The 23,181-nt window shown below is 38.9% G+C and overlaps 1 protein-coding gene across 1 annotated transcript in view; it reads right to left on the bottom strand.

Annotated features, from left to right (window-relative positions):
* Positions 1–22,871, bottom strand: part of AXDND1 (axonemal dynein light chain domain containing 1) — a 62,805-nt gene extending 39,934 nt beyond the window's left edge. The window contains exons 1-11 of the mRNA XM_059673344.1: positions 22,601–22,871; positions 22,147–22,326; positions 20,688–20,857; positions 20,156–20,259; positions 14,703–14,823; positions 13,870–13,955; positions 12,022–12,078; positions 10,148–10,250; positions 8,210–8,331; positions 1,381–1,521; positions 572–676 (exon numbers count right to left, since the gene is read on the bottom strand). Coding sequence (XP_059529327.1) covers positions 572–676; positions 1,381–1,521; positions 8,210–8,331; positions 10,148–10,250; positions 12,022–12,078; positions 13,870–13,955; positions 14,703–14,823; positions 20,156–20,259; positions 20,688–20,857; positions 22,147–22,222 — 1,085 coding nt within the window. The 5' untranslated portion in view covers positions 22,223–22,326; positions 22,601–22,871. The remainder of the gene's footprint in view (positions 1–571; positions 677–1,380; positions 1,522–8,209; positions 8,332–10,147; positions 10,251–12,021; positions 12,079–13,869; positions 13,956–14,702; positions 14,824–20,155; positions 20,260–20,687; positions 20,858–22,146; positions 22,327–22,600) is intronic.
* Positions 22,872–23,181: the final 310 nt, after the last annotated feature.

A 23,181-nucleotide genomic window follows, 5' to 3' on the forward strand; every position in this document is an offset into this window, starting at 1 on the left:
CCCTGGCTGCTTTCAAACTACAATGGCACATTACAGAGGCAGAATTGATTAATTGTATCAGAAACCATATCTCACCATTTGACCCTTTACAGAAAAAAAATTGCTAACCCCAAACAGAGAATAAAACATTAAGACCATAGTAGAATCACTAAAATCCTCTCCCCAAAACTAGACTCACACTATTCATTACGAAAATGCAAACAAAAACCAGGTATCTTTTCATACCTATGCAATCAATAAGATATGGGCAAAAGGCAACTCTCCCATACTGATGAGTGGACATATACCGGTGCAACTACTCTGTGGAATATTTGGCAACATCTAGCAAGACAAGGCTATGCGTATCATATGACGCAGTAATTCCACTTCCAGGTATACACCCCTGGAAGACTATCACTCAAGAAGACGTTACACATCTACAAGATGTGGATTACAACAGTGCCTGGAGGAGTTAATATACGTAATAAACTTTACACTGTTGTAATTTTAAGAAACCTTCAGATGTTTCTAGAAAATTTTGAAATAAAGTGTGAAGCAAGTATGACATAATGATAAACATTTGGTGACTCACTTGGCATTCTTTTCAGCATCTAAAAGAGCTTGTGCCAAATCCTGGTGGGTTTTCTCTGCTTCCTTTGTTAACTTCATATCATGTGCCCGAACCAGACACAGCTCCCTGAAATAAAGCAAAGAAATTTTATAATCATAAATATTTCCAAAACTTTCTACCCAGGAAAATCAGATTTACACTCAGGAATCTTCACAGTTATCACTGTACATCTCTTCCTAGTTTTTCCACCTTACAAAACAAATCAATAAACCTAGTGTACATCTGGATAGAATCTTGCCAGGTTTGTCAATGGAATCAGGCTGGCTAGAAAAGGCAGAAAGAAAATGTGGGGGTATCCTCTAGAATGGGGTGAAGGTAGGTGCTGACAGGCAAGGCCTCCAGGCTGCTCTGTCCTACCCTCAGACCTGCCTATCCCACCCTCTTCATTCTTGCCACTAATATCTTGCTATGAGTTTAGGTGATCACTGACTTTGATTGCTATATAATGCTTGTTCTCTTTGGCATTTGAACCTTAACATCCATAATCAAGGCACTGCTCTGTAAACCTGATAAACAACTCTATCTTAGACGGAAGAAGATCTTTTCCCTACTGAATACACACAGAGCCCTAGTTTTGTGTTAACCTGTGTAACCCATGACTACATATCTATATCTACATCTACATCTATATCCAGTCCTTTCTGTTCTATTGCTAAACATGAAAAGAAAACAAAAGTCCTCACCTTTAACCATTCTACTTTCCCTGAATATTCCTGACTCACTTTAGAGACATGGCTTTGACTTTTGTGTTTAAGATAATCAGTTTTTACCTGGACAGTTCCTCAATCACACTCTTAAAATTGTACAATTCTTGCAAAATGCGCTGATCCATCAGTCGCTGAGTTACCAAGTCCTTGTAGAAGTCAATCATCTGCCGGGCAATCTGGTCAAGCATTTGTACATACCGTTCTCTGCATGATAAAGAAGGAAGCCAAGACATCATGCAGAAGAAAAGGAAAAAGGAGCGAAAACATGAGAGACAAAGTAATGTTAGAGAAACACTGGACAGACACAAATACAGAAAAAGAAAGGGGTTCCGGCTGTGTATTCCTACTATGCTCATACACATGAATGAACCTTGGAGAATTTTAACTGGTCATAATTGGAACATCTGAGATGCAAAACAAAACAGGACGTCTTTCTTTCCTTTCTTCTAAAGTAAACACTCTATCAGGGTAAGAACCAAGTCTTCCATATTTATAACATCTAACAGAGTGCCTTGAATATAGTGGAATTTTTACAAATAGTTGAATCTGTGAATAAAACCATTTTCCTCAAACTGATCAAAATGTAACCACTATTTAAAAAGAAAAAAGGACCTGCCCTTGCCAGTTTGCTCAGTGGTTATCATCTGTAATCATAGACTAAAGGGTCTCAGGTTCGATTCCTGTACAAGGGAATGTACCAAGGGCAGGTACCTTGGTTACAGGTTCAAACCCCATCCCCTAGTGGGGCGCATGCGGGAGACAATCAAAGTGTCTCTCTCACCTCGATGTTTCTCTCTCCCCCCCCCTTCCTCCTTCCCACTCTTTCTACAAATCAATGGAAAAAATATCCTCGTGTAAACATTAAAAAACAAACAAACAAAAACCAAAAACCTTAAATACAAAGTTGTTTCTTTTGTTTCTGAATAAAACCAAAATATTTGGAAATGATTACAGATGATAAATTACAAATACCGTAACTGAGCAGTCTTCATTTATATTAAAAGTGATTGAGGTATTTTATCCTAACCCTGAGACCCCAAAATTATAATATATTTGAGTTGGAATGGTCAGTTAGTTTAATCTCTTACCCTCAGGCAGAAAGATTTAAACACTTAAAGTGAGAGTTTATCAGCTTAATATTCAAGTCACATATCAGGAAATAACCAATTTTAAGAACACCTTCAGGATTTCCCCTCCTACTAATATAGCAGGGCCTTGTCATTGCACAACGATATCCATGCTACAGCATACTTTTTGAAGATTAACGGGCTTTCAGGAAGAAAAAAAAATGTCTCTAGGAATAAAAAACAAAATAACAAACAAAATACCATAAGCTAAGCATGGAATAGGAAGTGGTATGCAATATTTATTAGGCAAACCCAAAGTCAGGGTTGCCCCAGTAAAAACACCAACATGCGTCCCAGAAATAAGTCTCAGGCATCTTTAAAGTGGGAGACCTGAGTGTAGAACTACTGCATCAATCCAGGATTCCAGAAGGGAGAAAATGCAAATACTCCCTTCAGGAAGCATCCATGATTTATGTCCTGAGGATTTAATGATTAAGATTAGCCAAGCATTAGCCACGTAAGCAAAAACTGCAAAATACTTATATAAATAAACCATTATGAATGAGACTCAGACGAAACAAAAAACAGGAGGTTTACATACTGACGGTCTTCATATATTAGGATTACCAGATTTAGAATATAAAACTATGCATGAAATATTTGAGAAACAAAATATGGAATCTAAAAATTAATAAGTAATAAAAACGTATTAAATATGAAAGATATCATTATTGAATGGTAAACTCAACAGATGGGTTATAGGAGTATAGCTAGCTCAAGAGGATATTAATGGCCTGGGAAAAATTACCCAGAATGCAGCACAGAGACAAGGAAATAGAAATTATAAAAAGGAGATTAAGAGACAAAGAACATAGAATGAGAATGTCTAATATAAGTCTAATCAGAGTTCCAGAAAGAGAAAACGGAGAATGGAGAACAGACGTTCATCAAAGAGGTCATCACTGATAATTTTTTCTCTAAAACTTATAAAGAACATTATTCTATACAAAGGATTGTGGTACAGATACAACAATTATAAAAAGAAATACAGTGGAACTAAATTTAGTCTCTGGCCTAAAATAATGACAACAACAACAAAAGACAAAATATGTGAAACCATTATTGAAACACTGGATATCATCCAATGAAAGAAAGTGACACCTGAGAGTTCAGAAAAATAAACCCTGTGGCTGCTCTCACTGGACTGAGTTAAGGAGACAGAGCTGAGTCTGGAGAGATCAAAGGGATTAGAGTTCAAAGGACAGGTACCAGAGAGAAAGGAGCTGCACAGAAAGAGACCTCTGGAAGTCTGCAGAGGGTTCCCCTTACGCATTCAGCTAAGTAACGACCAAGGGATAAATGTGAACAAACTACCCATGGTGCCTATTCCAACTAGCCGGATGGGAAAAACTCATGATTCATGGCACATTGGATACAGTTCAAAGAAAATCTTGCCTCAGTAGTATTCACAAATAATTAGCCCTAAATGGAGCCCTGTTTGGTCCCACCTAAAGGCGCAAAAGGATCAAACTGTTTTCAAGTAATTTTATCATGTCCTGGACAAAACTCAGGAATATTTTTAGGAATAACAAAAATATACAGCACTCGCCCTGGCTGGTTTGGCTCAGTGGATAGAGCATCGGCCTGCAGACTGAAGAGTCCCGGGTTTGATTCCAGTCAAGGGCACATGCCCTGGTTGCAGGCTCGATCCCCAGTAGAGGGCGCGCTGGAGGCAACCGATCAGTGATTCTCATCACTGATGTTTCTCTCTCGGTCTCTTCCTTCCCCTCTGAAATCAATAAACATATGTATAAAAAAATATGTATATGTATATAGTACTCAATATACACATAAATACATAAAAATATATGTACATATAAAATGAAATTTTATACATAGGACAAAACACTAGTTTCTAAGATACATAAAGAACTCCTACAACTCAATAATAAAGAGACAAACAACACAATTTGAAAATAGGCAAACAGCCCTAACCAGTTTGGCTCAGTGGATAGAGCGCCGGCCTGTGGACTGAAGGGTCCCAGGTTCAATTCCGGTCATGGGCATGTACCTTGGTTGCGGGCACATTCCCAGTAGGAAGTGTGCAGGAGGCAGCTGATCGATGTTGCTAACTCTATATCCCTCTCCCTTCCTCTCTATAAAAAAAATCAATAAAATATATTTTAAAAACATAAAATAGGCAAACATTTTAAACATTTCACAAAAAGAACACATCCTCAATAAGCTCATGAAAAAGTGCTCAACATAATCAGTTGGCAGGGAAATGCAAGTTAAAACCATAATAACATACTATTACACACCCACCGGAATTGTCAAAAATAGAAAGACTTGCAAAACCAAATGTGAGCAAAATACAGAGTAACCAGAACACTCCTACATTGTCAGTGGAAGTATACAATGGTACAACCACTTTGGGAAAGGACAGGACAATTTCTTATAAAAATAAATGTGAATCTACTTTACGAACTGGCACTCTCACTCCTACATATTTATCCAAGAAATTAAAGTACATTTTAAAGATTTAAACAATTATGTTCATAGTATTTTTTTCAAACTGGAAACAACCTAGTGTTCATCAATAGGGGGACAGATAAACTGGTTTTTGTCCCATTCATACCATACTCAGAGTAAAAAGGAACCAACCACCAATACCTGCAACAATAGGGATGGATCTCACAAGCATGCTACTTGAAATGTCTTACATAAAACAATAGATAGTACATGATCCCATTTATGGAAAGTTCCTAAATAGGCAAAGCTAATCTAAGATGGAAAGAAATAGGAACTTCTGGAGAAGTGGGGGTGGGTATTTACTGGGAGAGAGCATTAGGGAACTTTGTGGGGTGATGGTAATACTCAATTCTTTATAAGGGTTTGGGCTCTATAAGTATATGCATTTGTCAAAAGTCCACAAGTGCAAGATCTGTGCATTTCAGTCTATGTAAATTTTACATATAAATCTTACAGACTAACAGTAAACTCTGGTTAATAATATACATGTGGAAATGTTTAAGGGAAAATACACAGATGTCTGCAATTTTCTGCAGTGCATGAAATTGATGAATAAAAGAATGGCTAGATGGCTAGACAAATGATAAAGCAAGTTGACTGAAATGACAGAATCTAGGTGGTAGGTATATATATATATATATGAACTCACAGTAAAAGCCAAATCGATTTGTATAGTTATTTAGAAATTTCTATAATAAAATGTGGGGGGGAAATAACAACTGGAAAAAAGTCAGGTGCCTGCATCCAGAGGTATTTATAGTATCAACCAAAAAGAATTACAGCGTCAGCCCTATTTCTGTGTCATCGGAGAGTCCTGTTCAGCTCACACCCCATCTGGCAGTTATTCTTCCCCCTATAAAACAGTTATAATGAAATGCTGTTCCACATGAAATTCTCCTTCTGCACCAACAGGCCTCAGAGGCAGGTGCCTGAAAAGCAGAGACACACTCCAGCTGACTAGAAAGCACTCAGCGAGACAGAGCACAAAGCTACAGTAACATGCAGAGAGAGGAGGCTCGAGGCTGATACCAAGCATGATTTCCAGGGCATGCATGGTGTTACCATTTACTGGGGCCTTCTAATGGATCCTCACAACAAACTTGTGAAACAGGGAAAACCCTCTAAGACAGCGGTCGCCAACCGGTGCTCCACGGACCACTGGTGATCTGTGAGGCCTGAAAGGATGGCGACCGCTGCTCTAAGATACCGGGCTCAGGACAACAAAAGACTTTCTCATTGAAGGTTGCCCCTAGACCTTCAAAAGAGCTCCTACCACAACGAAATGCTGGCCACTAGAATATTCTGGACCTACGGAGTGTTTCGCCATTCCACAACACATCATGAATGTTTGCAGCAGTCACCCGGAAATCTCGTTGCCTATTCTCACCTTCTTTTGTATTCTTAACTCCAACTTTACCCTATTCTAATCCTTGGCTTTGAAGACCTATTCTGATCCTATCTCTGGAACTCTGGAGTTAGTATTTTTGTCTCCCTAGTGTATGACTCAACTTTTCTTAAAGGGCTTTGGCTTGCCTGCCTGTCTCTTTCTGTTTAGACTTCCTGGGAAAGAACCCCACCCTATTTTGGCCTCTAGAAGCTAACTCCTAAAGTCAGCGAGAAGATTCCTGCTTACATCAACTCCTCAGAAGGGGAAGGTTTGGATACACTGTAGGTCATCTAGTTCCTCTGCTGGGAGCCGGTCCATCCTTGCTGTTTCAAGGGACCTGGCATATATGGCATACGGTTCTTAATATGTTTGCTCACCTTCTTGGTGCTGTGTTTTAACCAAGGTCACCTCTCCGAGAAAGGTTGAATCCCCAGGTAGGGATTTTCCCCTGAAGTTAGGGAGGGAATAAAATCCCTCAACTACGTGCCAGGCGGGTAATTAATCCCTTTAACTACGAACAATCATGCTTAAACTACATAATCTTTTCTCCCTGGAATGGAGATAAGAAACGCCCTAACCTTTGTAATAGAGATTGATAGGATTGAATCAACTGGTATAAATACAGTTGTAACAAGACAGAAACTCTCAGAACTCAGAACACAGAACTAAGGACACAGGGCTTGGAAGACAGGACCAAGAGAGACAGAGCCTAGGCACAGAACCTACACAGAACGTTCTCTAGAGACAGAAGAACTTCGCTGGAGAGAGCATGCCAGAGGATCCTGGACAGGGACTGGCCTCGGAGCCTGGCGAGAGAGCATGGCAGGGGATCCTGGACTGAACCTGACTGCGGAGATTGGCAGGAGAGCCTGACTAGAACCTGGTGACTGAACCTGACTGGAGAACCTGGACAGAACCTCTCTGGAGATCGAGACCATTCCTTCTTCGCCGACTCCGTCCACACCTTTGGGAACCCCTGGACCCGCTGGGGTTGGACCCCGGCATTCCTCTGCCAGGATTCCTCACCTATCCCTCTTGGCTTTGTTCTTAGATTGACACCTCAGACTTTAGTTGTCCCTATCCTCATTCTAATTGGGCATTCTCCAGCTCTTGGTGATGTTTCAACAACTTACTCCTTAGTATCTAATCTTGATTGTCTCTTATTAACGGCTTGCTTCTAGTGTCTCAGCACTGTCAGACAGGGGAGCTCAGCTTCCATAAATCATAGTGGACACATAGGGCAAATTTATATTATTAATGCCCATTTAGGAGAAACAGATATGACTCTATAGCAAGTAAGCTGCAGAACCCAGTATTTTAATTCTCCTGTTTCTTTCAGCTTTTGGAAAGTACCAGTGTGGTGAGGAGGATTATAATGATAATCGTATTTATGATCATCATCTATAACAATTATATTTATTGGGTACCTAATTCTGTGCTTTCATTTAAACCTCACCACAATCCTATGAACATCTTAATGCTTGACAGAGTAGACAATCAATAAATATTACTGAGTAATGATCAAATAAACAAATGAAAATTTTCATAGTAGCTATTTTCTTCATTTACAGATGAGAAAAATAAGGCTCACACTTTTACCTAGGTCACAAACAGATAATAATTTGAAACCAGATCAGTCTAGCTTCAGAATCTATACTTTTTCCACCATTTCACATAGCAGTTCACTCCCAATCATAAAAGAACATGATGTCAAACATCTCAACAGAAATCACCTTAAGGAAGTTCTCAACTGTTATATTTTTATTATAGAAAATATAATAAAAATGTAATTAGGCTCCTTCTTATCAAAAGGACAGAGAAGTGTACTTTTGTGATTTTCCCAAATGCAGAGATAAAAACAGAATTCTAACATAAAATTCTGGAATACTCCAATAATAGCTCTCACCTGATTTTGGACAGTAGTTCTCCTCTATCTGCACAGTCCACACTGACTTGTCGAATAAGTTCATGAAATACTGTATTATAAATGGTCTGTTCCTTCTTCAATGTATGTAGCAGTTTGTGCATCTGGCAGAAGGTAAGTTAATTAGCATTTATTATGGTCTTGTCAGTAAAAACATTTTAGGATTTAATCACCCTGAATGTGAACTAAGTTTTAGAAACACCTTGATTTATTTCACTTACATTTTCTGTTATAAATACTTATATATATAAAAATGACTTCTTACTTTTTAAAATCTGTGTCTAATCAATGAACCTCTTTATATGATGCACTGAGATCACAATATCACTTTTATGTTATTTCTGCCAAAATACAAAACCTGAATCTAATTATGACTACACATCAGACAAACCAAAATTGAGGGCCATTCTACAGAATAACTGGCCTGTGCGCTCCTAAATATCAAGATCAAGAAACGCTAAGAACTCTTTCAGATTATGGTTGTCTAAAGAAAAGTGACAGCCTGGCCAGTGTGCCTCAGAGGTTGAGTGTTGACCTATGAACCAGGAAGTCACTATTAGATACCTAGTTCGGGCACCTTTCCAGGTTGCGGGCTTGATCCCCAGTGGGGGGTGGGGGGGGGATGTGCAGGAGGCAGCTAATTAATGATTCTCTCTCATCATTGATGTTTCTATCTCTCCCTCTCCCTTCCTTTCTGAAATCCATAAAAATATATATATTTTTAAAAGAAAGGTGACAAGTAAAAGCACTGTGTGATCCTGGGATCCTGAAAGAGTGGGAAAAATAGTGATGAAAGTCATTATAGGGACAATTGATAAATTTGAATTTCGATCATCACATTAAAGTTAAATCTCCTGATTTTGAAAACTGTATTACAAATATGTAAGAGAATGTCCTCTTCCATAAGAAATATACCCTGAATTGTGTTTGGTGATAAAAAGGCATGATGTTTTCAGCTTACTCTAAAATGGTTCAGAAAAAACTATACTTGTAGAGATACACAGAGAAGGAGAGAGAATGACAAAGCGTATAGGGCACAACGTAAACAACTGGTGAATCTGGGTAAAGGTTACATAAGAGTGTCTTATTTTGAACTATGTTTCCAATTCTATAAAAATAAAGATTTATAAAACAAAAATAGCCTTCATAAAACATCTGTATCTATGTAAGATTGAAAGAGCCCTTTCATTAAGCACAAAATAAAAATTACAAGTGGTAAGAAAGCACAACTTAATTGGCAGTGCTTTTTACTGGTATGCAAAATAATCTATAGTGCTTAATATTCAATGAAATACAGTAATAATAATAATAATAATAATAATAATAATACAGTTGACCCTGGAACCATGCAGGGGTTAGCAGCATCAACCCCCATGCAGTCAAAAGTCCATGCACAACTTCTGACTTCCCCAAAACATAACTACTAATAGTCTACTCTTGACCGAGAACCTTGCCAATAATATAAACAGTCGATTAACACATATTTTGTATGTTATATACTATATTCTTACAATAAAGTAATCTAAAGAAAAGAAAATATTAAGAAAATCATAGGGAAGAGAAAATATGTTACATTATTTACTGAAAAAAAGCCACATATAAATGGATGGCATAGCTCAAACCCCTGTTGCTCAAGGGTCAACTGTACTAACAATTAATTATATAAGGTTTACCACATGCCAAGCACTGTTCTCAGTCCTTTACATTCATTATGTCATTAATCTCCACAACAACTCTATGAGGTAAATATTATTATCATCTCTGATTTACAGGTGAGGAAAACGAGGCACAAATACATTAAATGACTTGCCCAGGGTCACCAGCCAATAAATGGCAGGATCAGGATCCAATGCAGGCATTCTACCATCCAGAGTGTATGCTTGTAACCACTAACTAGGTCACACAGATCTTTACAATTACCTGAGTTGGCCCTGTATACTCCTGATTGTCCACACCAGCCCTCTCTAGCATAGTATCCATCACATCATTCAGTTGGGCCACTTCTACTCTTTTATTAGGTTTCCTAAAAGATTAAGGTGGCAGACTTAGTAATTAGTGTTACAACAGGTCATCTTCAAATCACAAAAAATTATATAATATGTATGAACAAAATGTATATTCTATGGAATATTAATGGTATCTTAAAGCATTAGACCTGTAAGTATTGATCTAATGGGCATATCAGTAATACTTTTTTAAATAAAGAATGCAAGTAATATGATCCTCTCTTTCATAAAAGAAAATAATGCTCCCTCCCCCCAAAATTCAATTCACCTATTGTGTATGATTGTAAGAACATAGAAAAAAAATGTGGAGAGATAAACACATAATATTTCACAATATAATACAAGAAAAGGGAAAAGAAGAAGGGGGGGGAAGACTGTATCAGGACAGCTGGCATGGCTCAGTGATTGATCATCGACCCACGAACCAAGAAATCATGGTACGATTCCGGGTCAGGGCACATACCTGGGTTGTGGGCTCGATCCCAAGTTGGGGGCATGCAGGAGGCAGCTGATCAATGATTCCCTCTCATCATTGATGTTTTCATCTCTCTCTCCCTCTCACTTCCTCTCTGAAATCAATAAAAATATTTTTTTAAAAGACTAGTAAAATACCACAGAATCTCACTCATTTGTGGAATATAATGAACAACATAAACTGATGAACAAGGACTGATCCAGAGACGGAGAGGCATTGATTGGACTGTCGGGCTTTGGAGGGAGGGTAGGGGAGGGTGGGGGAAAGGGGGAAAGATCAACCAAAGGACTTACATGCAGGCATATAGGCCTAACCAATGGACACGGACAACGGGGGGGGGGGGGGTGAGGGCACGAGCGGGGGGGGGTAGAGGGTAACGTGGGGACAAGGACACATATGTAATATCTTAATCAATAAAAATATATTAAAAAAAAAGACTAGTAAAATGGAGAAACACTAATGGTTAAATGCAGCATATAAAAGGATTCTGTGTATTTTATATACTTTATTATATATGATCCCGCAACCCCACTTCTGAGTATTCATCCAAAAGAACTGAAATCAGGATCTCAGAGAGATTATTAGCACCCCCATATTCACTGCAACACTAGTCACAACATGTAGAAACAGCATAGATGTCCATTAATGAATGAATGGATAGAGAAAAAGTGGTATATACAGGCACTGAAATATTATTCAGACTTAAAAAAGAAGGAAATTCTGCTACATACAACAACGTGTATGAAGCTGGAGGATATGACACAAAGTGAAATAAGCCAGTTACAGAAGGACAATACTGCATGATTACACTCACATGAAGCATCTAAAATAGTCAAACTCATAGAATTATGGATTGGAATTGTGGTTTCCAGGGGCTGGCAGGAGAGGGAAAGAGGAACTTGCTAATTAGCAGGCATGAAGTTTCCGTTATGCAAGGTAAGTTCTGCAGATTTTCTGTAGCACTATACTTAGAGTTAACACTGTATTGCACAAACATTTGTTAAGAGAGTAGATCTCACGTTATGTTCTTACCACAATAAAAAAAAAAATTTTAAAAACAATCAAAAGAATTTTAAAACTGTCAGGAAGCATTTTATAGTACTTAAACATGATAAATATGTAAAAACTGAATATTCAATTGGACAAATGAAAACACTGATTAGATAACAGAATTGTGGGCAATTATTATCTAGGGTTTCTGCTGTCATTTTAATATTTTTATGTAATAAAGTACCAAGAAAACTGTATATTTTATATACAGTATATACAGTTATCCTTTCTAAGAAACACTTTCAAAAATAAATTGTACTTACATGGATGGGAAGAGCAATAGCCTGTTTTCACTATCTTTGAGGAGAGTCGTATATTTGCTGCAATAAATAAGACAGGTAAATGTTACTGTGAGAAATTTATCCCACATCACAACATGATCAACAACTTCAGACCTCAAGGAACTGAGAAGCTGGATGGTAATCGGAGAGATCCGCCATTTTGCACACAACATCATGCCCAAATAGTCTCAGACATCTACAGATACAGATGTAATGACATTTATCATATTTGGAGCTTTTTTTTTTTTTTTAACAAAGGAGCTTTAATGATATTCCTTAATATATCACAATATGAAAATTTCCTATATTCACTTAAAAAACAGCCTTTTTGAAGAATCAGGGAAGGAAAAAAAATGGTGGCAGAGTAAGTGGATGCTGCATGGACATGCTCCCAGGAACAAACTGGAATTACAAATAAAAAACAGCCTTTTCAAAGTGGAAGAATTTTCTAAGAACACTGACGTAAGCAGTTAAGTGACGAAACAGAACCCAGTTTTCCTGACTCCCAGCCTGATCTGTCCTCTGGAAGTGCTTGTTTAGAGCTAGATGAATATGGTGAGGAGAAGGATCTGGTAATCCTTTAAACTCATTATTATTTATACATCCTTTCTCCTCCCCCTGGTTAATAAGCATTTCCTTTGGTTCTTCCCCCTACTGGAACACAGTTGGCTAATAAAGTCCATTTTCAGAAATCAGATCAGTGAACAATCTCCAGGGAATATAAAGACTCAGTTTAAAAAATGAGTCTGTGAGGAGATACCGCAGGGGCAATGAGCACACCTAGCACCCAGACCTTGCTTTCTAAATATCATTCACCACTAAATGGAATCAGTACTCCTTGGAGAAGTGACTCAGAGCTTCTTCCAGAGCTGAAGTTGTGAAATACATGGTGAACCTAGAAATCTTATCGAGGTCAGAAAATAAGAGAACATTCAAAGGCCTTTGGGGACACGCTTAAAGAACACAAGAGCTAGCTCAAAGGAGCTGACATTGGCTAAGTCTGAAAATTTTTGAACATCGAAATAAATATCATAGTGAAGAATTATAACCTATTGAAAACAAAAAGAAATCCATGAGTCCATATGGTAAAATGCAAAATAATAAATACAGAAGAAATGATGGAGTTAAAAAGTCATAAAAAGATCTATAACTAGAGGGTTGCTAGGAAATATAAAATAAGTATTTTTGGTAAAGGGTCATGATGTCTCCAACTTACTCTTGAATAGTGTGTGTGTGTGTGTGTGTGTGTGTGTGTGCGTGTGTGTGTGTGTCTGTCTGTCTGTAAAGCAAATGAAGTATTCGGTGAGTCTGGATAGAGCGTCCTATTTTTGTAACTTTTTAATAATTTTAACTATATAAAAATTAAAAGTTACCCCAAAAATCAGTTCTATTTAGTCACTTGGCAAAATATTATCCTAAAACCCATCATCACAAGGAAATGCCATATAACATATGTACTAGATAAGGTAAAAAGAGTGAGACATTTTGGATATCTATAATAAAAAAAGTGTAACATGGAAATTAGACCAGATGTCCTTCCAGACAACCTTCCAGATGAAGCCGGGGCTGCAAGGGAAGCCCAGGCACCGGGTGCTCGCTGGTGGCCGGAGGGAAGCCGGTGCCGGCAGTTGGGGGCAGGAAGGCCCACTCTTGCACGAAATTCGTGCATTGGGCCTCTAGTTTCATTATAAAACATTAATCCAGTTCTAGTTTGTTGTTGTTGTTAATCCTCACCCAAGGATATGTTTTCAATTGATTTTTTTTTTCTTAGAGTGGAAGGGAGGGTGCGAGAGGGAGAGGGAGATATTCAGTATATAACATAGTACTCACTCATCATAGCACTCCAAACCTGAAACTCCTGTACTTGACACAATGTGAAATTCTTCAGGAATCAAAGTATCTGTTAGTTTCTTTGGCTTAAGAAGAATGACAAGAATGAAAACATTAGATTTTTTTTTTAAAAAAAAAGAATTGCCCAAATCCTCATTCCTGTCCCAAAAGGATGCTATTTATTAAGAGATTTTGATTAGAAAAATAATATTAGTAATAGAGGACATGGCAAGTAGTAAAAAAAAAAAAATGGCAGAGCATGTCTTTTAAAAAAACTTGAATTACATAATAACTTTGGTCTATTAGTTACAGGTGTCCCATATACTATTCAGAAATCCACTGACTTTAAAATTAAATAGGAATTTAAAATTCACCTTAGCAATATCCCCCAAATAAGAATTCTACAACTTTAAACTGTGGATTCTAAAAAAAAAAAAAAAAAAAATTAATCTCCTAAATTGCATTTTCTAGATTAAAGTGAATAACAGTAGTTTGGAAAATGGCTTAAAATAAGATACTTTTGCTCTTTTCTCACTAAACACCATTTTCTAGAAATAATTAAAATCACGAAGAAAACTGGTAAGCAATGCAGATCGTAGTTATAGTACAACACTGCTTTAGATTTTGGGAAAACCTTTTTTTTTTACGTAAAGAGAGGAAGATGAAATTATTTATCAAATTCCTTTTTTCCTTTTCTTCCAAAGCCAGTCCCGAAAGGCAGAGCCTAGCCCCCCAACAGGTGAAGCCAGTCCCAAGGGGCGAAGCCTAACCCCGAAGAGCCTAGCAAAGAACCTCTTGGCTCTCGTCACAAGGGGCTCAAATTCTCTCTTTACCTTATGAGGCACAATGGCACCGTCATGTGACTGTAGTGAAGGTTTTGAACGTGGGGGGCAAAGTACACCCTCCCTCGGCTCTCCTTTAACATATTTAACATCGTACAGAAAAGAAATATCCCTGAAAAGTAAGAAAAATATATTTATAAAATCGACTTTCAGTCTGGCAGCTGGATGAGAGTTGGTAAGACCCACACAGCCTTCTCATGGGTAGAAAGGGGCACAAAACTGGTCTCCGTCCCTCATACTTACCAGGGCTGAGGCTTTATTTTATTTTATTATTATTTTTTAATTTTATTGCTTGCAGTCTTACAAAGGGTATTACATATGTCTCCTTTTTTCCCCCCGCCCTTGACAATCCCCTGGCCTCCGCTACCCCCCAGTGTCTTATGTCCATTGGTTATGCTTATATGCATGCATACAAGTCCTTCGGTTGATCTCTTACCCCCCTCCTACCTGCCCCCCACCCCTCCCCGGCCTTCCCGCTGCAGTTTGACAATCTGTTTGAGGCTGCTCTGCCTCTGTATCTATTATTGTTCAAAAGTTTATAATGGTCCCTATTATCCATGAATGAGTGAGATCATGTGGTATTTTTCCTTCATTGACTGGCTTATTTCACTTAGCATAATGCTCTCCAGTTCCATCCATGCAATTGCAAATGGTAAGAGTTCCTTCTTTTTTACAGCAGCATAGTATTCCATCGTGTAGATGTACCACAGTTTTCTAATCCATTCATCTACTGATGGGCACTTAGGCTGTTTCCAGATTCTAGCTATGGTGAATTGTGCTGCTATGAACATAGGAGTGCATATATCCTTTCTGATTGGTGTTTCTGGTTTCTTGGGATATATTCCTAGAAGTGGGATCACAGGGTCAAATGGGAGTTCCATTTTTAGTTTTTTGAGGAAATTCCATACTGTCTTCCATAGTGGCTGCACCAATCTGCATTCCCACCAGCAGTGCACGAGTGTTCCTTCTTCTCCACATCCTCTCCAGCACTTGTCGTTTGTTGATTTGTTGATGATAGCCAGTCTGACAGGTGTGAGATGGTACCTCATTGTTGTTTTAATTTGCATCTCTCGGATGATTAATGACTTTGAGCATGTTTTCATATGTCTTTTGGCTTTCTGAATGTCCTCTTTTGAAAGGTGTCTATTTAGGTCCTTTGCCCATTTTTTGATTGGATTGTTTATCTTCCTTTTGTTAAGTTGTATGAGTTCCCTATAAATTTTGGAGATTAGGCCCTTACCAGATATGACATTGGCAAATATGTTTTCCCATGCAGTGGTTTTTCTCGTTGTTTTGTTGATGGTTTCTTTTGCTGTGCAGAAGCTTTTTATTTTGATGTAGTCCCATTTGTTCATTTTCTCTTTAGTTTCAAGTGCCCTAGGAGCTGTATCAGTGAAGAAATTGCTTCGGCATATGTCTGAGATTTTGTTGCCTTTGGCTTCTTCTAGAATTTTTATGGTTTCCTGTCGTACATTTAAGTCCTTTATCCATTTTGAGTTTATTTTTGTGTATGGTGTAAGTTGGTGGTCTAGTTTCATTTTCTTGCATATATCTGTCCAATTTTCCCAACACCATTTATTGAAGAGACTGTCTTGACTCCATTATATGTTCTTGCCCCCTTTGTCAAATATTAATTGAGCATATTGGTTCGGGCCGATTTCTGGGCTCTCTATTCTATTCCATTGATCTATATGCCTGTTCTTGTGCCAGTACCAGGCAGTTTTGAGAACAGTGGCTTTGTAATACATCTTGATATCTGGTATTGAGATCCCACCTACTTTGTTCTTTTTCAGGATTGCTGCAGCTATTTGGGGTCTTTTTTTATTTCAGATGAATTTTTGGAGAGTTCGTTCTAGATCTGTGAAGTATGCCGTTGGTATTTTAATGGGAAGTGCATTGAATTTATAGATTGCTTTGGGTAGTATGGACATTTTAATGATGTTGATTCTACCAATCCATGAACACGGTATGTTCTTCCATCTGTTTATGTCTTCCTCTATCTCTTTTTTCAACATCCTGTAGTTTTCTCAGTAGAGGTCTTTTACCTCTTTAGTTAAGTTTATTCCTAGGTAGCTTAATTTTTTTGGTGCGATGGTGAATGGGATTGTTTTTGTAATCTCTCTTTCTGAAAGTTCACTATTGGTGTATAGAAATGCCATAGATTTCTTGGGGTTAATTTTGTATCCTGCTACATTGCCAAATTCATGTATTAAGTCTAGTAGCTTTTTGATGGAGTCTCTAGGGTTTTGTATGTATAATATCATGTCGTCTGCAAATAAGGACAGTTTTACTTCCTCTTTTCCAATTTGGATGCCTTTTATTTCTTCTTCTTGCCTAATTGCAATGGCTAATACTTCCAGTACTATGTTGAACAGGAGTGGTGAGAGTGGGCATCCCTGTCTTGTTCCTGTTCTTAGGGGAAATGGTGTTAGTTTTTGTCCATTCAGTATGATGTTGGCTATGGGCCTGTCATATATGGCTTTTATTATGTTGAGGTATGATCCTTCTACTCCCGCCTTGCTGAGAGTTTTTATCAAAAATGGGTGTTAGATTTTGTCAAATGCTTTTTCTGCATCAATTGATATGACCATGTGGTTTTTTTCTTTCAATTTGTTTATGTGATGTATCACGTTTATTGATTTGCGGACATTGTACCATCTTTGCATCCCTGGGATAAATCCTACTTGGTCATGGTGTATGATCTTTCTGATGTACTGCTGGATCCGATTTGCTATGAGTTCTCCCCATATTCTTCTCTCCTCCACCTTCTCACTCACATCACAAATTCCTGTCCTTCCATCTCAGTTTAAGATATATTCCCTTTCTCGGGATTATTTCCTCCACTTATGTCCTTCATTTCATCTTTGCCCATATCCTTGAGGATCTCATTTCACCAATCATAACCTCTGTGTATCTCCCCCCTCTATTGGAACATCCTCCTTGGCCTATAACTGAAGTCTTTCCCCCTTCTAAAAATCTGCCCTGACCATGCATTGTCATTTTACCACGATCGATCGGTTGATCCATCAATGGATCTATCATCTATCTCTCATTTTCAGTTAAACATCCAACTTCTTGAAATTTCCCAAAAATCTGGTTTCCATCTTCGTCTCTGTTGCTGAAACTATTCTCCAGGAAGCCGACAATGACTTTCCATTGCTAAGTGATCAGTTCTTACCTCCTACTACCTCCCTGGATTTTTTCCAGGGTTGGTCACCTCCCTTTTTAAAGGCACTCTCCTCTGTCCTGTGTTGCTGGACTCCCTGGTTCTTCCATCCTCTCTAACTGCTACTCCTTGGACTTCTCCGTGACCTCCTGGCTACTAAACGGAAATGCTCCACCACAGTCTGTCCTCATCCCTCTGTTCTTTACCTACACGTTCTCCCTTGTCAGTGTCATCAAATCTCACTTATCACATTTGTTACCTCCTGGCACAGCTGGTATCTTCCTCCATTCTAACGTTCATCCTCCAACGCCCACTAATTCTGTCAGTTAGCACCACCGCTCTACTCATCAAAATCTCGGCATCCATAACGGATTGCTTCCCATCCTTAGCCCTCGATATCCACCTATCACTAACACGTTAATTTTACAGCCACCCTTCTATCATTCCATTGGTTGGTCCTCTTGTCCTTTGCCAATGCCAAAATCACTCCTCCAAGTTGTCATTATTTTTGTGTGCATTCTCGTTTCTCCGGTAGTCTACATGCTTCTACTAGATTTATCTCCCTACGGAGGTTATAATCATGTCACTTACTGCACATAATTTTCAGAAGTCTCTGTCCCTCCCCCCGATTTTAATTGGTATGGTCATTACGGAATACAGTCTATTGGTTCCCCTTGATGGTTGTCAGCTGAAGGCCATTCCCAGCTTCTAGTGGCCAATGACAATTCTCAGCTTGTTTTCTCGCTTCCTCCATCCTCGAAGCCAGCAATGGCAGGCTGAGTCCCTCTTAGATTTCAAATCTGTCATCCTTCTTCTCCTGTCTCATCTCTCCAACCCATTCCACTGCCTTCCTTTCCCACGTTTAAAGACTTGGGCAATTAATTTGGGCCCATCCTGATAACCCAGGATAATCTTTCCATCTCAAGGTCCTTAACCTTAATCACATCTGACAAGTCCCTTTTGCCATGTAAGCTTCCGAGGGTTACAGTGAGAACATTTTGGGGAAGCCATTATCTTGTCTACCACAAAACAGATCTTCGCATTAAAAGAATTCCAAGTCAGAAGTCTTTTGACATTGAAGCTTTCATGTCAGTTCATTGCCATATTCAGATATAGCTAATTATTTTTCAAAGTACTTCAAACATCTCATAACTACAGATTATTACTATTAATAACTGTAGCCATGACCTGATGGCATAAAATACACGTTATGACACTTAGACCCCAGGACACAAAAGTCAATGGCCCAAGTTTCTGCCACCTTTTCTAATACTGATATAGCTAACACCTCATACTTAAAGAGCACTGTGTGGTTTTACAAGTGCTCTTCCATTCATCATTGCATTTGTTGCTCTATATCCCTGGGGGGGGGTGCACAAAATGGAGCCTGTCTATTATTCTCTTTTCATAAATGAGAAAACAGAACTCAGAAAGACTGAATAACCTACCCAAGTACCAGTAAACATTTGTGTGTTTTTTTCAGATGAAGTGATATTTCAGTAAGAAGCAAACAGAGAGTTACGTTGACAAATGGGCCACGCACAGAAAATGAGCAGGTCACAATCTTTCACAGGAAAATGTTGACATTTAGAATATTTTTAGGAATGATATAAAAACAACAAAGAGTATTTACGGATTTGATCTGAAACAGTGTAGAGGTTAAGGGTTCACTTTGAGGAAAACCAGGGTTTAAGCACTTATTTGTCAAGGTTTTCCACATCTTGAAGCTATGTTACCCAGCATTCCTCAGATATACAAAAACAAGAGGCACGAGAGGCGTTCTGCCTGTATGATCTCGTCCCTTTTACTAGGGCACAAGGAATAGGCAAGGGGACAAATAAAGAAAGGCATGCAAAAAGAAAATTTACAGACTGTTGGACCTCAGGAAGGCAGGGGAGGGTGGATGGGAAGAGATCAAGCAATGAACTTGTGTGCATATATGCATAACTCGTGGACATGAACAGCAGGCTAGAAGAGGTTAATGGGGGGAAAAGGAGGACCTATGTAATACTTTCAACAATAAAGATTTTTTTTTAAAGAAATATATACGAAAAATTTTTTTAAACAAACTAAAAGTACAGTTAGCACCTATTGCCATTCTACTGATAAGGTGGAGGTCCCTCTTCAGATTGTATTGTGATTCATCAAAGATACTGAAAACTTCAAAATGTTTGATTATGATTTTTCCAATGCTGCCCCTCCCAAGGAAATCATAAGAAAAAACAAAAAAAAAAACAAATGTTCATCTGCATCGACCCCGAATATCTTCCTTTTTTACCTTCCAGCTCCCGTTAGGGAAACAGGATGGTCAATCAGATATTTGAACTTATTCCTTCGAATAGGGTGATGCCAGACGTGATCAACAGGGCGCGGAAGGGTACCCTGGTAAAGAACAAAAACGTGAATATACAGCAGAGGGCGCACTAGTCAAAGAAAACATATTAACCATTTTGAGTATTTACATGAAGGGCATTTGTTTATGCTACGTTAAAAAAAAAGAGAGAGCAAAATTCTTATTCAATATTATGGAGAAAGGCTGAAACTTGAACAATTCTTCAATATGAAAGAAAAATATCAAGACTAAGAGTAGTAGTGATCATTTAGGTAAATCACACAAAAACAAGTTAATGGCAATACCCAAGTATTTCCTTAGAAACATCCATGCAAAAGATTTTAGATTTCAATATAGGAAAACAATGTAAACATACTTTTTAAGAGACTCTGGAATACATAATATATGCTCAATAAATAATGAACTGGATACCAAAAAGCTAAGTTTTCCAAAGTACTTTATACATGTATATACACACCTTTGGGGTTTTAGTTTTAAGAGGCAGTAAGTTTTCAGGACAAGAACCAGCACTGGCTGCAGAGGTCAGAGAAAGAAGAACTTCCTGAGGGATGAACTCATTCTGAAGGGGAGTTGGACAGGGTTTTGCGCGATCCACCATATTTTTTCTCTGTCTTATTTCAGGAAGTCCTAAGAAAGCAATGGGGAAAAAAGCGTACTGTGGTTTTTTTGGAGTTAGTTGGCGGTTCCCAGGCTGCCTCACCAATCCCATTTTATATGTTCCTAACAGAAGAAGCACTGCATCTGGTTGCCAAGAATATTGAAAATACTCAACATCTGATCAAGAAAAAGCAACTCGTATCGCCTGCCCTACTTACACTTCCATCAGACACAGGTTCAAAAACTCATTATTCCATTACTCCAAGTGCAAAGTTGGAAAATAAATTCGCTTCACTTGCTCAGTTAACTTGGACAGCCTTAAGATGATGAGAATGTCTATTTTCCCGTTGATGTGAAAAGTGACAAAAGAAGCCTCCTGTTCTCAAAACTGTCAAATTATTTTGTACATTTTTTTCTATGTTAAGTTCAAAGGTGGAAATAATTACAGTAAATTGGCCATTTCTAGAGTGGATGGGACCTGGATTAGGTTTAAACGTAAAAGTAGAATTGGGATTTTTGGAAATGAAGAGAGTGGAATAAACTGAGCAAATGGTTAGAGGAAGAATAGTACAAAGAGTGTCCTACTCAGCTTGACTACGGCGGAGGGGGTATAAAGGTAGGGCCAGGACAGGAAAAAGTCTCCTATAAAGTCAGTCAAGGAAAGTTAGGCTGTCACTCTTACAGAACTCTCCACTAGTTTCTGCCCCTCACTTAGTATGGCTTGTGTTAATTTCTATAAGGAGGTATCATGCTTTCATCACCATCAAAACCTCTAAAGTTCACATTATAAAATCTGTTTCTTGAAAGTTTGGGGTGGTATCGGAGTTATCAGAGGAAATAGGAAAAAAAAAGTTCAGATGTGGCTTTAGCACAACCTCTCCTACAAACGAAGAATGAGTCCAGCTGATTCTTATTCTAATACAGATTTGCATTTATCTGTATAGGAATGAGTATCTTATATAAGGTATTATTTTTATTTAGAATAATTACAAAAGCCTGATACAAACTGGTTCCTCACTAGGTACCAAAAAAAAAAAAAAAAAAAAAGGTACTGTTTCATACAATTATTGGTATTTAAAACAGGGTGAATTTAAAACAATATAAAGCAATCAGCCTTTGAAAATAAATTACACAGGTGGAATAGTGAAACAACAGCCTGACTCAAAAATACTATAAAGAGAATGGCTTTTATTGCAACTATAAAAACTACGCTAATTAAGGTATCCTGAACTCTCAGATGAAAGAAAACGGCGGACAGATCATGATTTCTGTCTATGGCCGTGATTATTTACGTCTGTAGGACCCGTGAAGAACTTCACCTGTCTCTTCCTTGGATGCAGAGACGTTTAATTTTTTGCCCTCGAGAGATGTGGAGGGCGTTTTCGGGTGAGCCATAATAAACAGTACCTCAAATCACTCTCTTTAGTAATTTGAAATATCCTTCCAGAAAGCTAACCTAGAAACAAATCAGCAGCATGTTAGGCAGGGCTGCCAGTGACCTGCAGGCAAAAGAAAAAAAGAGGGAGAGACCCGTTATGAGCTTATGTTAAATATCGGAGTTAACAATTCGTCTATCATGGGTTTGCCTTCCTTGGGGAGACTTCTGCGTTCCCCGCCCAACGCGACTAAGAAGCCTGTGGTGGGTCAGGGCCAGCGTCCGAGTCGGGAAGGACACGCTGGCCCCACCAACCGCCGGCACCCCAGTCGGCCCGGTCTCACGGGCAGCGCGCTCGCACGCCAGCTCCACAGGCTCGGGTCGGGCACCGTTCGCACCGTTTCTGTGTCAGACTTCCAGGGAAACGGACACTTGCAACCCGTATTCGTAATCACATTTCCCGCCAGACATCTTACGTGCCGCCTTTTCTTGGAACGCCTACGTGTCGTCATAGCAACCTAGGACCCTGGCCCTCAGCCGCTCTTAATAAGGGCTGCCCTCGGTGATGCCTGAGGAAGGAGACAGCTAAGACTCCCAACAGTCGCTCTAGGAATTAATGTGTTTTAAATCTCAGCACAAGTTCAGTAGCAATAGAATAAGAATGTTTAATCGGGCCATTCTCACAGAGCCCGAGTGTCCGAAGGGCTCTCACCGAGCCCGAGAGCCCGATAGTGCGCATGCGCTATCCTCCTCGCCCGGGGCCACCTTACCATCCCTAAGGGTTGTTCGCGTCAGCACTCCCGCCCCCCCCCCCCCCCCCAGCCCGCCACACACTTTTTCGCTGTTTTGCATATTTTTCTAAAAGCCAATTCTGGGGGAAATGGATAATTAAAACCTGAGTTGCCATTGGTTGAGGCTTTATTGTGGGGGTTGCCCCGTCCTTGCAATCTGGATCCAGCCTTCCTAGGACACTTAAGCC

This window comes from Myotis daubentonii, chromosome 18 (assembly GCF_963259705.1).
Source record: "Myotis daubentonii chromosome 18, mMyoDau2.1, whole genome shotgun sequence".
NCBI lineage: Eukaryota > Metazoa > Chordata > Mammalia > Chiroptera > Vespertilionidae > Myotis > Myotis daubentonii.